This window comes from Zeus faber (assembly GCF_960531495.2).
Source record: "Zeus faber genome assembly, chromosome: 19".
In the NCBI taxonomy this organism is placed as follows: Eukaryota; Metazoa; Chordata; class Actinopteri; order Zeiformes; family Zeidae; genus Zeus; species Zeus faber.
The window spans coordinates 11456481-11473919 of NC_137206.1; the positions used below are offsets into that span (position 1 = coordinate 11456481).

A 17439-nucleotide genomic window follows, 5' to 3' on the forward strand; every position below is an offset into this window, starting at 1 on the left:
TCGCTGACGTCACTGGAACTTGATTGAAACATGTCCCAGTCTACGTCAGTAAGGGCGTCCTGAAACACGGCCTCTGATTGGTCCCACCACCCCGTCACGTCCCTCTTCACTACCGGTTCACGCGCAATGCACGGCTTGTAAACAGAACGATGGCTGCGTTGTCCGATTTCCCCGAAATCAGGGAGCGAGACGGTCTTGTATCCGTTTTTATACGGTGCATAACAGTGGTCCAAAGTTCTATCTCCTCTGGTGGCACAGGTGATGTGTTGATGGAATTGAGGAAGAACTTTTTTAAGGTTCGCCTTGTTAAAGTCCTCAGTCACCACCACAGCCGCGTCAGATGTTTGTTCTGAAGTCTGCACAACACATCATACAGGTCCAATAGTGCTGTGTCTGTATCGGCTTGGAGGGGGGAATATAAACGGCTGTAAGGATGACCGTGCTGAATTCCTGGGGGAGTTCCTTGATGTTGTTGGAGTTACGCCAGCGGCTGTTTATCAAGAGGCAGACGCCTCCACCCTTGGATTTCCCCGACTCTTCCGACCTGTCGCGCGGAACATGGAGAAGGACTCGGCTGGACGAATGCCTTATCCGGCACCAGTGGGTTCAGGCATGTCTCCGTCAGGCAGAGGACGCAACAGTTTCTCTTATCCCATTGGAATGTAACCCTCGCTCGAAGGTCATCCATCTTGTTCTCCAGGGACTGGACATCGACATGAATGATGCTTGGCAGAGGTGGACGGTAAAGGTTGCGTCCTCATTCTGATCCAAATGCCGCCTCGTTTAGCACGGTGCCGTGGAACAGCAGCTCCATTGTTGCTGTTGCTGTTATAGTTGTTGCTGTTGAGAGCGTTGGTGCGTTAAATCTCCAGGGGCCACTCTAGATCCGCAGATAAAAAGTCCCAAAGTTGATCTTCCAGGGAAATTTTTATATTCACAAGTGCATCGCGGCCGTAGAAGATCACTGCCAATATAAAGTTATTTTAACTTTATATTGGCCCATTTTTAAGAGTCAGTTGACTTTTAAATATCATTTACATTTACATTTAGTCATTTGGCAGACGCTTTTATCCAAAGCGACTTACAAGGGAGAATAACATTCAGCTACATTGCGACAGAGATTAGTGTAACAACAACATTGGTGTAACAATAAATACTGCAAGGTGGTGCTAAGTAATTGTAGATTAGGACAGGAGGTACTCACTGAAGAGCTGGGTCTTCAGGTGCTTCTTAAAGACAGAGAGGGAGGTCCCCGCTCTGGTCATTTTTGGCAGCTCGTTCCACCAACGTGGAACTACAAATGAGAATAGCCTGGATTGCCGTGGCAACAAATATATTTTTAACAAATCTATTGTAAATAAATCTATATATTTTACATCTATATATATAGATATTTTTTTTATATGTTTAAGATCAATGAAGATAAAATAAGTTAAACCTTTTTCGATCCCCTGGGGGAAACTCAGGTGTCACAGCAATGAAAATGAAACACAATGAGGTACAGGTAAGAAAGAGTAAGAGCCAGAACGAACCAACATAATGAGAATAAAAATATAAATAAGAAAAAATGAACACAAAAATAAGATTAAAACACGGGGCTGCTGGCCCGAGATGTCTGCACTGGATCCCAAGACACTGGATGAGTGAACATATGCACAGCCCGTCAATCATCGCTGTCTATAATCAAATATAATCTACATAAATATACACACGGCGAATATTAAAGAATACATGAATGAATAAGTACAATGGGTCCACACGGGTCCTTTGGGGGTTCACTATTTCACTTCAACCACGAAAACAAACCCACGTCGCAACGCGAACCTCTGTAACTTCCTTTCGACCGCGGACGTGCCTCTTGCGGACGTCCGCCATTTTGTCTGCATCTCGATACCTCCGGAGCCGGAGAGCTGTGGCTCGCCGTGGACCGGCGCAGGGGAACGTTGAAGTGCACTTTGACAGGCTGGGCGTGCCGGGCGTGCCCCTACTCTGATTCAACAACATAGAAATGGACACGATATAAAGAGAACGTGTCTGTGACCATCCCACTGCTCTTCGCCTGCCGACCACGCCAGCCACACCGGTAAGTAAAGGCTTTTAAAACCACCATGATTATCATTACACATCCGTCTGTCTATCTGTCTATCTGTCTGTCTATCTATCTAGCTGAACGGCAATGCTATTTTTATCTATGTACAGTATTTTGGGTTATCTTCATTTATCTGTATCTATAGTTTTTCAACAGCAATGGTTAAAATGTCTATTTACTTTTTTTAGGTCGCGTGTGTGTGTGTGTGTGTGTGTGTGTGTGTGTGTGTGTGTGTGTGCGTGCTTGCGTGCGTGTTGGAGCTGTTGGCGATATTGACAAAATTACAAACAATAAAATTATTATTAATAATAATAATAATAATAATAATAATAATGAAAATATTTTTCACAAATATTGAAATTTGGTCGTTTGACATTATTTGGGGGATGACTATTACAATACAAACAACTTCATGAATCCCACTAGGAGCAATTTGTTTGGAGCATCTTGTCGTATACCAATACACAGCAACAAACAAACAAACTTGATGAACACAATAAAAGAATCAGATGAAACACTCACCAACAATGACAGTGGTAAAAAAAAAACAACAACCTACAAAGCATTAAGCAGTCAAATTGCATAGGGAAATAAAAATTTAGAATAGCGGTTAGTTTTATGAGCAAATAAACAACATAACAACGCCCTGATGGCAACAGAGAAAATTCACTTGCAGGGCAAGACAAATTTATTTGTATCGCACATTTCAACAACAAGTGCTTTATATAAAACACCAAAAGCATCAAGCCACAGTGTAAAGAAACACATTATAAAAGGACATAGAATGCATAAAGTTAAATGATAGAATACATTGAATGCATAAAAGGTGCAGCGCAAGGAAGGAATCAAAGAAACCTTGTTTTACTCTTTGTTAACAATTATTTCTCCTCATCCCAGAATCGTTTTTTTTTTTTTTTTTAACCTTGTCGAAGCGATATCCTTGCCCCGGAGAATAGTCCAGAAGAAGCCAAAATACTTGCTGCTTCCTGGAGGATTTGTTGGTTGGGAAATTATTTCAGATCTCTTTGTTTTACTCCGGTGATCCTAGAACAGGTTTTAACATCGCTGTCTCTGTCTTTTACTGTGAGGCTGTGAAACCAGCAGATTAAAAAAAATAGATAAAACTCGGGACACTCTCACTAAAAGATTGATTAAAAACGACAGAGGATGACAGGACTGTCAGAAAAGGAATTTATTTGCGGCAAAGAATAATTCTCTGTTGCCCCTGCTTCACAGAAGCCTCAGTGTTCACGTCAAATTTAAGGTGGCCATCAAAAATAGTACCCAAGTATTTGTATGATGTAAACATTTCCACACTTCCATTATGTATGATGCATTCTTTGGCTGCATCTCTGGTACGTCTAAAATCAATACTCCGTAATACACCATAACATGTTTGGGTACGATAAGTTGTTTATTGTTACTATTGGTGTTTTCAGAAGAGACACTTATAAGAGCAGCCACTACAACCAGGAAAAGACAGCATTTGACTATATTGCAATATTACAATAACAAAAAATTCCAATAACCAAAAATAAATCAATAACCATATTTTAACATGTAACCGATATTGTAATGATAAAAATCCCAGCAATAGTGTGCGTGTGTGTCTAACATGACTAACTGTGTATCTCGTGCCTTCGCTCTCAGATAAAATGGCATCACCATCCCCGCTGGCTGAGGCCAACACCACTTTCTGCCTGAATTTGTTCAAGGAGTTAACTGGAGAGAGCACGACTGGCAATGTCTTCTGCTCTCCTCTCAGCATCTCCTCGGCCCTGGCCATGGTTCTTCTAGGGGCCAGGGGCAACACTGCCACTCAGATGTCGGAGGTAAATGCAACCGATTTTTTTCCATTTCTACATATGAGAAATAGGGCTGGGCTGGTTATTTCATAATCAGGAACCCCCCCGAGATGAGATGATAATGCAGATCGATTCGGTTATTGGGTGATGATCGGATTGGGAGCTAAAATGTCATGACCAGCCCAGCCTTAAAGAGAAGTGAACAAAGACCAGGAAAAACCTCTGTGGTGCCACCCTTTTGGGTGTTTGAGAATGTAACTGTTTCGCAGCGTGTTGAAACACGCTTGTTGGAGGTCTTGCAAAATGTTCTGGTTCTGCATGGCGATGTGTTGTCTTGCCCTCTCAGGAGGTGTGTATTTGGCTCAGATTGAACGTTTTGAGCCAGAGATTCACATAACATGGAATTTGTGCACCCAACCCAGAATGTATAGTTATTATTATTGTTATGATGGCTTCAAGTAAAACGTACTGATGTTAACGGTTCTGGATCACTTTTCTTCAAGACAAATTCATCTCTAGAAGTGGAAGTCTCGGGAAGGTGAGAGTTGGCACGGCAGGAAAGCTGACTGTACCTGTAACAGCAAACTCTGACTGTGCGACTTGCACGGGTTGCGTTCTCCACCATCAGCATGAATGGCTTCATGGTGTTCTGTTCTCTGACGCAAATCTCAACACTTTTTCATAGGGGAGCAATGTTCTGTTGTGTTACCATAGCGACACAGTGTATGTGTAGAAGGTAATAAACGCTCACTGTGGGAAATGGTAAAGCACTCAATTCACTATATCAACACTCAGTTTACAGTATGCTGTAGAACAGTGATTTTCAACCCGTGGTCCAGGGGGGTATTGCAAATAGGCAGCCGATATTGTCTTTTATAAAAATAATATTTGTAAAGTATGTATTTGTTGATTTGTTTTGTATTTAATTATAATATTTAGATATTACATATTCATAATAATATATTTTTTAATTTAATGGTATTTTTATTTAAATTTATTTGGAAAAAACAAACAAACAAAAACATTTTGGTGGGATGTGGGCTGTAAACACTTTCAAGTTTTTAAGTGGACTGTGAATCATAAACGGTTGGGAACCACTGCTGTAGGTAAATGCCTTGTTTGTTTGTTTTTATCCAATTTACCTTTTTTTTACATCCCCATTGACACTGAAGCTTGATCCTTAATTTTGCTTTGAATCCAACCCAACGGCCCACTGTTGAAAAGGTCTGGTCTCTGCTGGGTTGTAGAACCGTTTACTGACTAGAATATTGCATCAGATCATCTTTTAAGTCTGCACCGCAATCAACTGAAGAATTCCTCACACAAATGCTAATTAGTTTACACTATATACACTAAGTCTTCACCCACTGCCCATTAAGTGTTCACATCTTCAGAACCATGGCATTGCACCGTAGCATACAAAGGCCTGTTCTTTGCAGGTTTTCAGAGCCGTTTGCCACTCATCTCTCACAGTATCTGATAAAAGGAGTGTAGATACATGAGTCTGTGGAAATGTGGACAAAAGGGGAGTGTTGGCGATGAGGCAGGGTTTCTGTGAGAATTCTCTTGTTCTAGGCTCTGCTCCCAGTCAGCGCTTTGCCAAAGCTCACTGGTAGATCCTTAATCTGTACTGTAAGCCAACGTTTAGGGGACACATGTCAGTTTATATATATATATATATATATATATATATATATTTTACTTAGATACATTATTCATATTTCCCTGGAGGGAAATTGCAGCATCAGCAAAAGTTTAAATAATAATAAAGCAATGGACTAAATAAATAAAAGGGCAAAAGTGGAAATATATAATTAAAACAGTTGACTGTACCCAATAAAATATTATAATATACACTAAAGTCATTGATAAACAACAAAATATATCACCTCAAAAATAACCTCGAAAAATAGAAAGAAAGTGACTCTAATAAATCTAACTGGAAAAATGTGGTCATATACAATAAAACCAGTATGCAAAACCAGAAAGCCATCCAACTCACTACATTTTTTACATCTACAACTCAGAGCCTGTTAACTGTATAAGTGATCCCCATGATGAGACGTGCTGCCACCTCCACCTCTAGGTTCTCTGCTTCTTAGAAGCAGAGAAGCCGAAGCAGGGAGAAGCTGAGCAGCAGCAGCAGCAGCAGCAGCAGCAGCGGCAGCAGCAGCAGCAGCAGCAGCAGCAGGTCCAGACCAGCCAGCTACCATTGTTTCTGCAGAAGAAGAAGGCGGTAACAACAAAAAATCATAAAACAAATGACCGACTAACCAATGAGGAAGGTCATTTCTCTATGACTTCCCCACCCTTGTATACTTCTTGCTACTAACTAGTGTGTGTGTGAGTGGTGTCACAGGTGAAGGGTCCAAGGTGTATGGGTGTAAGGTGGAGTGTTATACAGGGTTCCTACCAGGACCATGAGGTGCTTGACTTTCATCCTCAGAAACTGAACTACTGGAATACCTTGAAAATAGCCCCTTTGCGCAAAAGTGCTTGAAATGTCCTCGAACCTCCCCTTGCGATAATTGAAAACCTGTGATATTCCACCTGGTTTTGTGATTCATATGAAAACCTAATACAATTGTTCCAGAATTTCTTTTATGACATGACTATGCCAGGGAAATGTTAATTTAATCCAGCGTGGTTGGAAATAGAGATGAGTCAATTACAATTAGAGATGAATGTGTGTCGGTGGAACAAGCTCAGGAGCAGATGGACCGCACGTCATGACAAGTGCTCTTCTCGTGTGTGTGTGTGTGTGTGTGTGTGTCTTTTTACCTGTTGCTCGTTGGACCAATCAACGAGCAACAGGTATACAGCCACACTGATTCTGGCCCCAATTAACTAGACCCAGGACAGGTGTAGCTGCTCAAACCACACCATCCCTACACCACAAGATTATATTATATTTTAATTAATAAAGATCACATTGAAAATTGCTTATTTGTTTTGCGCAAAGTCACTTGAAATTGAACAATTAGAACAAGTACTTGAAATTCCTTGAATTTAATTGCAATGTAATTGTAATGTCAGAATGAACCCTGCCCATAGGAGTTTAAAAGTTCAAGGCTGAAAGTATTTACTGCTGGTGTTTTCTTCCTCATCAGTGTCTTGGTTTCCTGCAACAGTTTTTTCTCTGATAAGGAGCAACAGGATGCTACTCTGTGCTCTCCAAACATTGACAACACCGGACACATTCAAAATGTATTGGGGAAAAGCTATGACCTTACCTAAAGTACAATAACTTTACCATTTCTCTCATATTCCTCACTTTTTCCTCCTTCAAATGGTTCCATGGAGATATTTTTGGACGACTTGTTAATATCAACACTGTTTTCCTATCTCACTCTTGTTTTGCCCGTTCTAGTTTCTTTCAGCCTATATTTACTTTGCATGTTATGGTGGTGGTGTAAAGCGGACGAACAGCCTGTCTGTGTGAATGTTAAATAAACGAATCTGTCTAAATAAACTAACCCCGTCCACAGTCGCTGCAGCTCCACAAAGCCCCGGGTGACGTCCACCTGGGCTTCTCAGAACTGATGAGTGAGCTGAACAAGCCGGGAGTGCTGTACTCCCTCAGCCTGGCCAACAGGCTCTATGGAGAGCAGACTTTCCAGTTTGATGAGGTGGGTGTGTCTGGCAGCGTGTTTGTTGCACTGCTGTGGGTATCGCGTGGGTAGTGGGAGCGCTCGCACAAAGGCAGGCATAGCAGGAATCTCTCTGCTGCGCACAGTGAGGATGGGTCAGCGGGGGGGCAGTGTCCAAAGCAAAATTACCTTTCCAAATGTGATGTGATTTTTTTCTCCCATTCTTGGCGAATTGGCAATAGTTTAAAAGGAAATGATTGAATAAAGATACCGATTCACCCTAGTGTGCTTGGATTTTAGCAATGCTGATTTATGATTCCAGGACTTCTTGGGAGGAACCAGGAAGCACTACAAGGCAGAGCTGGAGACCGTGGATTTCATAAAAAACGCAGAGACGGCCAGAGTGCAGATTAACAAATGGGTTGAGAATCAGACGCAAGGTGAAGCACACTCACAGACGTACACAGAAAAAAAATTAAGATCCCCAAGCTTAGCCCCCCCCCGTAGTTAGACTTGGAGTTGAGGTGTTAAAGCTGCTTAAAAAGACTCCAACGGGTTGAAGAGCTGAAGGGGTTTTTCCTCTGCTCTTTGTGTACTGAACAGAACCCTAATGTTGCTTATTTTCTTGTGTTTACACCAGAAAAAATCAAGGACCTGCTCACTCCAGGCATTTTGGACAGCTTCACCAGGCTGGTGCTGGTCAATGCCATCTACTTCAAAGGCAACTGGGACAAGCAGTTCAAGGAGAGCGACACTGTCGACGCTGTGTTTAGACTCAACAAGGTAAGAAACACTGCATGGAGACAAAATGGTCGTCATGGGAAACAAAAATGACAGTCAGTATAATTTTCAAGTCATCAACCGTTAGGGTATAATTTAAATGTTATTGAAAAAACCTCCCAATAATGACAGTATTTTTTTCAAAAATAAAATACTCTAAATGCACTCTTCCAAATTATTATGCACAACAGAGTTTTAAAGCATTTTATATGTTGTAAAGAACTGAAAATGGTCAGTTGTTGAATTTGCAGCATTAGGAGGTCATATTTACTGAAATCAAAAGCTATTTCAATCAAAAACATCTTAACAGGCCAAGTTACATGTTAACATAGGACCCTTCTTTGATATCACCTTCAGAATTCTTGCATCCATTGAACTTGTGAGTTTTTGGAGAGTTTCTGCTTGAATTTCTTTGCAGGAAGTCAGAATGGCCTCCCAGAGCTGCTGTTTGACGCAAACTGCCTCCCACCCTCATAGATCTTTTGCTTGAGGACTCTCCAAAGGTTCTCAATAGGGTTGAGGTCAGGGGAGGATGGGGGCCACACCATGAGTTTCTCTCCTTTTATGCCCATAGCAGCCAATGACGCAGAGGTATTCTTTGCAGCATGAGATGGTGCATTGTCATGCATGAAGATGATTTTTCTACGGAAGGCACGGTTCTTCTTTTTGTACCATGGAAGAAAGTGGTCAGTCACAAACTCTCTAGACTTTACCGAGGTCATTTTCACACCTTCAGGGACCCTAAAGGGGCCCACCAGTTCTCTCCCCATCTCTCTTCCCGGCCGAAAACATGACTCTGCCACCTCCTTGCTGACGTGGCAGCCTTGTTGGGACATGGTGGCCATCCAACAACCATCCACTACTCCATCCATCTGCACCATCCAGGGTTGCACGGCACTCATCAGTAAACAAGACTGTTTGAAAATGAGTCTTCATGTATTTCTGGGCCCACTGCAACCGTTTCTGCTTGTGAGCATTGGTTAGGGGCGGCCAAATAGTAGGTTTATGCACAACTGCAGCCTCTGGAAGATCCTACACCTTGAGGTTGGTGGGACTCCAGAGGCACCAGCAGCTTCAAATACCTGTTTGCTGCTTTGTAACGGCATTTTAGCAGCTGCTCTCTTAATCCCATGAATCTGCCTGGCAGAAACCTTTCTCATTACGCCTTTATCTGCACCAACCTCTCTGTGCTCTGAATCAGCCACAAATCTCTTCACAGTACGATGACCAAGCTTAAGTTTTCGTGAAATATCTAATGTTTTCATACCTTGTACAAGGCATTGCACTATTTGAGGCTTTTCGGCAGCAGAGAGATCCTTTTTCTTTCCCATATTGCTTGAAACCTGTTGCCTGCTTAATAATGTGGAACATCCTTCTTAAGTAGTTTTCTTTTAATTGGGCTCACATGGCAAACTAATCATCACAGGTGTCTGGGATTGATTTCAGTGATCCAAGGAGCCCTGAGAGACAATACCATCCTTGAGTTTAATTGAAAAACAAAAAATTGAATGTTTAGGACACTTAAATCCAATTTGCATAATAATTTGGAACGCAGTGTATAAGATCTTTCACGAGGAGGAATCCCTGACGAGTCTGTCGGGTCTCCAAACTATGTTTTGTCACGAAAACACACGAGGAGTGACACCGGAAATGATGCAATACCATGCATGGGATAGTATTATTTATATTTTATTAGATTCTTGATCACCGTAAACAAACAAAAAAGCAGAATTTAAATAACAAATGTATATGACAAACATAGAGAAGAAAAGTAAAATTGGTATGTTGTGTGTTTCTGGCTGCTGGTCCGTGCCGTGCCGTCTCCCCGTCACTGCTTCTCGACCCCCAATCCCCCACCCCTCCTATTCCATGTCTGCTCAAATTGGCTGTAGCTTGTTGCATCACTCCCGAGTCGATCCCGACACAACCAGATATTAAACCTGCTTAATATTTCGCTAGCGTTTGCGAGCGCTGGACAAGCAGTTGGAGCGCGTTGTGAGCAGTTCACACCACACGCTCATCGCTCACGAGAGCACGCTGTGATTTACCTCCTATTTGGGGTTTTGCTCTGCGATCTGCCAAAACGTGATGGTGAGTGGGAAATCAGGCTAAAATCACATAGTCTGAACTCACCATTATAGGACTTAAAGGGTCTGCTGCTAACGTCTTGGTGCCAGATACCACAGGACACCTTCGGAGGTCTTGTGGAGTCCATGCCTCGACAGGTCAAAGCTGTTTTGGCGGCACAAGGGGGAGCTGCACAATATTAGTGCTTATTAGTGGTGGTTTTAATATTGTGGCTGATCGGTGTAATTCATTATATACAGTATATAATACATGTACTAATATAAATAATACACAATGACATCAAGATTATTATATTTTAATTAATAAAAATCACGAAGGCATGAATGGCATGAAGTCCTTGAAAATGAAAAAATTGTGCTTCAAAAAAAGTACTTGAAATCTCTTAATTTCATTTTTTACTTTCAGAATGAACCCTGAGTCCAACAAAAATAAAACTGCAATGACAAATATGAGAATGAAAAGTTACACACAAGAGTTACTTCATTGTAGCTACAAACACACCCTTTTATGCTGGAGTGTTGCATCAGAAAGCAAATGGCTCACGGTCATGCCTGAGTGCGCCACCGTGTTGTGAAACTTCAGATTTTCATCTATCATGCTTTTTTTGTACTCATAAAAGTGTGAGCAGTTCCGAAGTTTCTCAGTTATTAGGTATGGCAATCAGACTTTGCTTAATCCGGGGTGAAATGTTGCAGCATGCTTCTGGTTTCCACATCAAAGTGTGCAGAAGTTCATGATGAGAGATGGGAAGAATTTTGACCTGTCACCTGCACTGTCAGTAGCTCTATTGTGGTGCAATAAGCAGAAGCAGTTTCATAAAAGACAACACTTATTGTTTAACTGTTTTGCTGCTATCTTGAATTATATTTGTATTTCTATTGAATTTATTTGTACATACCGTACATATTGATGAACATTATCTTTAACTCGTATTTGCATCAAACTTATTTTCTTTTCCACCTCAACTTATAGAAATCTTTTTCCGTTCAGTATCTGTGCGAGCGTTGAGTAGCCATGGCTTAAAGGTTTACCTCGATAAAGGACTTTATCACCACATGACATATTATAGCAGCTGGAGCTCCATTTATTGAAGTTAATGCCATACACTGCTCTGTTTTTTGTTGACTTCAGAATGAGACTAAACCAGTGAGGATGATGTACCAGAAAAGTAAATTCTCCCTCGCCTTCATCCCAGAGGCCAATTGCCAGGTAATCGATCCCATACTTTGTTATTCAGACCATCAATGATTCAGTTTCTCTAGGTAATGGTCAATTCAGTTCTCCACCTAACCCTTCATTATCTAATTACTTCAGTTTAAAAAGAAAAAAACTTTGCCAAGGTAAAATGTCAAATTTAAGCTATAGCCGTCCAACATTCGCTTTAATCTGTGCAACATACCGTGTCTGTCAGATCCTAGAGTTGCCCTACGAAAGCAAGGACCTCAGCATGCTCATCTTTCTGCCCAATGAGATGGAGGGTGATACCACCGGACTGGAGAAGGTATGACAGCTGTCCACTCACTGAAGTAATAACCACACACACACACACACACACACACACACACACACACACACACACACACACACACACACACACACACACACACACACACACACAGGAACCAACTGTTTACATTGTTTGCTCTTTAGCTGGAAAAGCAGTTGACTTATGACAACTTTGTGGAGTGGACCAGACCAGACAACATGCGCATGATGGAGGTTAGGGTGGGCCTGCCACGATTCAAGATGGAGGAGACCTACAGCCTGAAAGAGGTCCTGATCCGTATGGGCATGGTGGACGCTTTTGACATAGCACAGAGCGACTTCTCTGGTAGGACACGTGGTTAGACCATGAAAGGCATCCTAAAGATGACGCACCAGTCCTCAAAGAGCTTATTCATGAATGAGGTTAATAGATGGATCACTGAATAGATCATTTCCCTCCTAACAGGTATGTCTGAAGCCAACGACTTGGTGTTGTCCAAGGTGGTCCACAAGGCTTTCGTGGAGGTCAACGAAGAGGGCACGGAGGCCGCCGCTGCCACCGCTGCCATCTTCATGCTGCGCTGCGCCATGATACCGGCCACCTTCATCGCCGACCACCCTTTCCTCTTCTTCATTCGGCACAACCCCAGCGGGAGTGTTCTCTTCGCGGGCCGATACTGCTCCCCGCAATGAGCAGCTTGGCCTTCAGGTCCATCCATGTACACGTCAAGAATACTTAAGTTCACTACACCTTGAGAAGCTCTCCCAGTCATCTAGTGGTTTATGTGGAGGTCCTTAGGAACTCAGTAATATATACTGTGTTCATGCTCTATCTTTACGTTTAGTCATGGATTTCTCTTTTTTGAATCATGATTTCCCTCATGCTGCAACCTTTGGTTTTATCTATCCCACTAACTGTGCCTTAAAGGCACTAGATGCTGCCGACATTATATAGATCCTATGAGTGCACCCTGAAAGAACATGTTACTAAGGAATATGACAAAAATATTGAATAAGAAAATATGTTCTTGTCAGTCTGACAGAGCTTTCTAATGCTGAAATGCTACGGGTAATCATTTGAATAGAGGCTATATTTTACTTTATATTACTGTTTTTGTACTTGGTTTTCTAGAGAGAAAATAACAAAATGTAAGTAAACACAGTTGTGTCTGAACACAATTTCCAAGTTTCCTTATCCCATTATGCTTGGAATTAAATAGTGTGGATGTTGTTTTGATGTTTCTGTTTTAATTCAAATATTTTGTATATTTGGGAGAGAGGGAAAAAATAATTATATATATATATATAATCCCCTAATATTAAATTATTATTGATTTTAGACATAGCCGAGGTTAATGGAATATATATATTTAAAAAAAAAATCTGAAGTATTATATAAGAAAGGGCCATCTGTATTGATTATATGTATATTGAGTGAGCATTGTTAATATGTAGGTAGTATTACAATGTACATTGGTTGGCAGATGGCAAAAAAAACAATACCACAGCCCAGAGATTTGAGGTTAGGCTACCAGCTGTTTGTATTTTATATCAATATCCATAATGCTTATACAGGTATGTCACCATCTTGTGGTGGAAGATAAATTAACATTTAAAAAAATTTAATTTCCAAAAGAATATTACGCCAAACTACTATGTCTTGTTTGATCCTTACAATGAAATAACCGATTAGACAGGCAATATTCAATTTTATTGAAAATACGCCGATACACTAACTTCAATGACATCCATTCAATTTGTTAGTTGGAATATGAGGGGCTTGAGCTCACCTGCTAAACGTGGCAAAATCATAAGTCACCTCACCAGGATGAACCCCAGCTTCTTTCTACTGCAAGAAACTCACCTCACTGCACCCGAGCACCTGTTTTCTGCATCATACAACTAAAAAAAAAAGGTGTTTCTATATTGATCAATAAAAGTATCCCATATCAAATTAAAACCACAATATCAGACCCAGAAGGGCATTACATCATGATTAATGGGATTTGGGGTAACATTAAATTAACCATAGCTAATATTTATGACTCCAATGAGGATGACCCAAATTTCTTTCACAATATATTTTCAAAACTCTTAGAATTCTCTGACTCAGTTATCATATTGTGAGGAGACTTCAACACAGTACTGGATCCAAGTTAAGACCGCTCTCAAACATTGACATGTATTGACAGTATAAAACAATACATGAGTGATCTTGCTCTTGGGGATTGTTGGCAATCAAGTAACCCACATTCTAGAGCATACACATATTATTCATTACCCCACCAAAGATTCTCTAGAATCAACCTTTTCTGGACAAGTAAGTCTGCAATGTCCAAAATCGCAAATCCTAAAATCCAACCTGTTGTAATTTCCGATCACAGGCCGATTAGTTTCAACCTCATAAATGAAACAAACTGGAACCCTCCCGGCAGGTGGCGGTTTAACGCCTTACCCTTGACAGATAAAGAATTTAACTATTTATTTTCCAGAGAATGGACTTTCATTGAACTGAACGACTCCCCAGAAGTATCACCATCCTTACTCTGGGAAACAGCTAAGGCAGTTCTAAGAGGACGTATTATTTCATGCTGCACTCACAAGAAAAAAAATGGACAAGAATGCCAAAATAAACTCGAACAACGACTTAAGGAGTTGCACTTCCCAACAAGCCCACTCATCCACTGAGCAAATCCAAAATGAGATCCGGACAATTCCACCTCAACTTGATAGTCATCCATCAAAAGACACAATTCCTCATGCAACAAACAAGAGCAAATTATTTTGAATTCAATGACAAATCAGGTAAATTTCTTGCCAATCAATTGAAACGCGATAGAGAAAAAACACTTATTACCATCAAAGATCCACAGGGTAGGATAACATACTACTACTATATTGACTTTCCTAAACTTTCAACAGTGCAGGCTACCACCTTAGATCAACCACTTACTCTAGAAGAACTCAGGAAAGCTCTCTTCTCTATGCCCAACAATAAATCACCTGGATCAGATAGCTACCCAGTGGAATTCTATAAACACTTCTGGCCATTTATACCCCCATTATTCATCAGAATGGTTACAGAGATTAAGTCAACCCCCACCACGCCTCCACACATGAATACTGCTCTCATTTCGGTTTTGCTCAAACCCAATAAGGACTCAACCCTCACCTCCAGTTATAGACCCATAAGCCTTATTAATTGTGACCTTAAGATTACAGTGGTACCTCGACTTACGACTGCATCTACTTACGACTAATCCAAGATACGAGCGGCAATAGTCGCGAAAATTTGTATGGACTTGTGAGCGACTGCTCCAAGATACGAGCGTGCAAATTTGCAGTTGGCGCGTCGGCGGCCAGTCAGCAGTTAGTCAGCGGGCGACCTACATCGTGTGTGCACGTAGTCCGTGGCTTATCAATATTTTTTTCATATTTACTGTGTTTGTGCTGTGTATTTTGTTTATTTTCACCCTTCATGATGAGTCCTAAGAAGAAGGATGATGGGGAAAAAGAAAAAGGCAATGATTCCCATTGAAACTAAGAAGGAAATCATAGAAAAATATGAGCGTGGTGTATATGGGAAAAATTGCTTTGACATACGACTGTTTTAACATACAACCGTTCTTATAGAATGAATTACAGTCGTAAGTTGAGGTACCACTGAATAAGTAAAACGTGAACTAATAGAATTGAAAAAGTCATTCCATCTATAATTCACCCAGACCAAACAGGCTTTGTCAAAGGCAGACACTCATCCAGCAATGTGCGTTGTTTATTCAGTCTGATCAGCATATCTCAAGAGAACAACTTATATACTGTTATTACCTCTTGAGGTGCCAAAAGAGCATTTAATGGAGTTAATTGGACATATCTCTTTTGAATCCTCATCAAATATGGCTTTGGAGAGTCACTCATTCAATGGATCAAAATCCTCTACAACTCCCTATCTGCTTCTGTCATCACCAATGGTTCTCTTCACAGCGTTTCACTCTCCAACCCGACACAAGACAAGGATGTCCACTCTCCCCTTTACTATTCGCCATGTTTATTGAACCCCTCGCGGCGGCCATCTGTAAAACAGTTTTATCGTAGGCCTATAAATAGGAAACACCGTTCACAAAATCAGTTTGTATGCAGACGATATCTTGTTTTACGTACGGAACCCAATATCATACCTACCGGAGGTGTTCAATCTTATATCTCAATTCTAAGCTGTCTCAGACTATTCAATAATTTGGACTAAAACCATGGTGTTACCACTCAGTCGGGGGGGACTGCAATGCTGCAACCATCACAAAGGGGAATATTATATATCTTTGTTTTGATATCTCCACCAACCTGTCATATTTGTTTACCCTTAACTTCACTCAGTTGCTCAAATCCATTGAAAACCTCATTCGATGGAACAACCTACCCATCTCACTAATTGGTAGGAGAGCCGCAGTGAAATTGAATATACTACCAAAAATAAACGATATATTTTCAGTGACCCCAGTGCAACCAACTTATTTTCCACCATAATTTGCAAATAAATTCTTTAAAAATCAGACAATGTGATTTTCTGGATTTTTTTTTCTCATTTTGTTTCTCATAGTTGGGTATACCTATGATGGGAATAACAGGCCTCTCTCATCTTTTTAAGTGGGAGAACTTGCACAATTGGTGGCTGACTAAATACTCTTTTGCCCCGCTGTATGTGCTTAAGGTGGAGTAAGGTCGGCCACTCCTATTACTCTCTCCAACAGCCTCTCCCTCGCACCACCAGCCTGGTCATCTCTCCATCAGCCTTGTCATCCCTCCACCAGCCTCTCCCTCATGCCACCAGCCTGGTCATCTCTCCACCAGCCTGGTCATCTCTCCACCAGCCTGGTCATCGTTCCACCAACCTGGTCATCGTTACACCAGCCTGGTCATCTCTCCACCAGCCTCTCCATCGTCCCTCCAGCCTGGTCATCGCTCCACCAGCCTGGTCAACTCTCCACCAGTCTCTCCATCGCCCCTCCAGCCTGGTCATCGCTCCACCAACCTGGTCCTCTCGCCACCAGCCTCTCCATCGCCCCACCAGGCTGGTCATCGCTCCACCAGCCTGGTCATCTCTCCACCAGTCTCTCCATCGCTCCACCAGCCTGGTCATCTCTCCACCAGCCGCTCCCTCGCTCCACCAGGCTGGTCATCTCTCCACCAGCCTGGTCATCGCTCCACCGGCCAGAAACATAATTTGGTGCCAAGTCAGTGAGAGCTTTGTAAACCATCATAGAAGTAATTAGTGGATAAGTTATAGTGTTATTATTTATAAAGTATCTTTTCAACATTTTTACCGAGAAATGGGAGGTAATTATAGGGTTAGTGTGGTCAATCTTTTACCCCTCCAGGTGATGATTCTCACGTAAGAGGCCTCCCTCAGGTCAGAGCCGATGATCCTCTCTGCTGCTCTGATGACCTTTCTGGAGTCTGGCCTTACCCTGGACGTTGGCAGGCCCATACCAGACTTTTTGAGTACCCTTTTTATACTTTTTATTTGTGTCCCCCCCCATAATTGACTAACTGCTATGTGTTCCTTGCTGATGTTCTGAAGTGTAAACCTGGGTAACACACTACA

General features: G+C 41.6%; 1 protein-coding gene across 2 annotated transcripts; it reads left to right on the forward strand.

Moving 5' to 3' along the window:
• The first annotated feature begins 1912 nt into the window (after window positions 1-1912).
• Window positions 1913-13068, forward strand: LOC307244864 (leukocyte elastase inhibitor-like). Of its 2 annotated transcripts, XM_080020225.1 has the most exons (10): window positions 1913-2083; window positions 3740-3921; window positions 5981-6130; window positions 7383-7523; window positions 7807-7924; window positions 8125-8267; window positions 11484-11561; window positions 11764-11853; window positions 12003-12183; window positions 12304-13068. In XM_080020225.1, the coding sequence occupies exons 2-10, from the start codon at window positions 3745-3747 to the stop codon at window positions 12528-12530; spliced, it is 1305 nt and encodes a 434-aa protein (XP_079876351.1). In that variant the 5' UTR covers window positions 1913-2083; window positions 3740-3744; the 3' UTR covers window positions 12531-13068. The 2 variants fall into 2 exon arrangements, with proteins under 2 accessions (XP_079876351.1, XP_079876352.1); XM_080020226.1 differs by lacking the exon at window positions 5981-6130.
• Window positions 13069-17439: the final 4371 nt, after the last annotated feature.

Bases quoted from the DNA above. Each gene is read 5' to 3' on its own strand.
- LOC307244864 (XM_080020225.1), top strand. From the start codon at position 3,745: ATGGCATCACCATCCCCGCTGGCTGAGGCCAACACCACTTTCTGCCTG. The intron at 6,131-7,382 runs GTAACAACAAAA...CCCCGTCCACAG, and splicing joins TTCTGCAGAAGAAGAAGGCG to TCGCTGCAGCTCCACAAAGC. The intron at 7,925-8,124 runs GTGAAGCACACT...TGTTTACACCAG, and splicing joins GGTTGAGAATCAGACGCAAG to AAAAAATCAAGGACCTGCTC.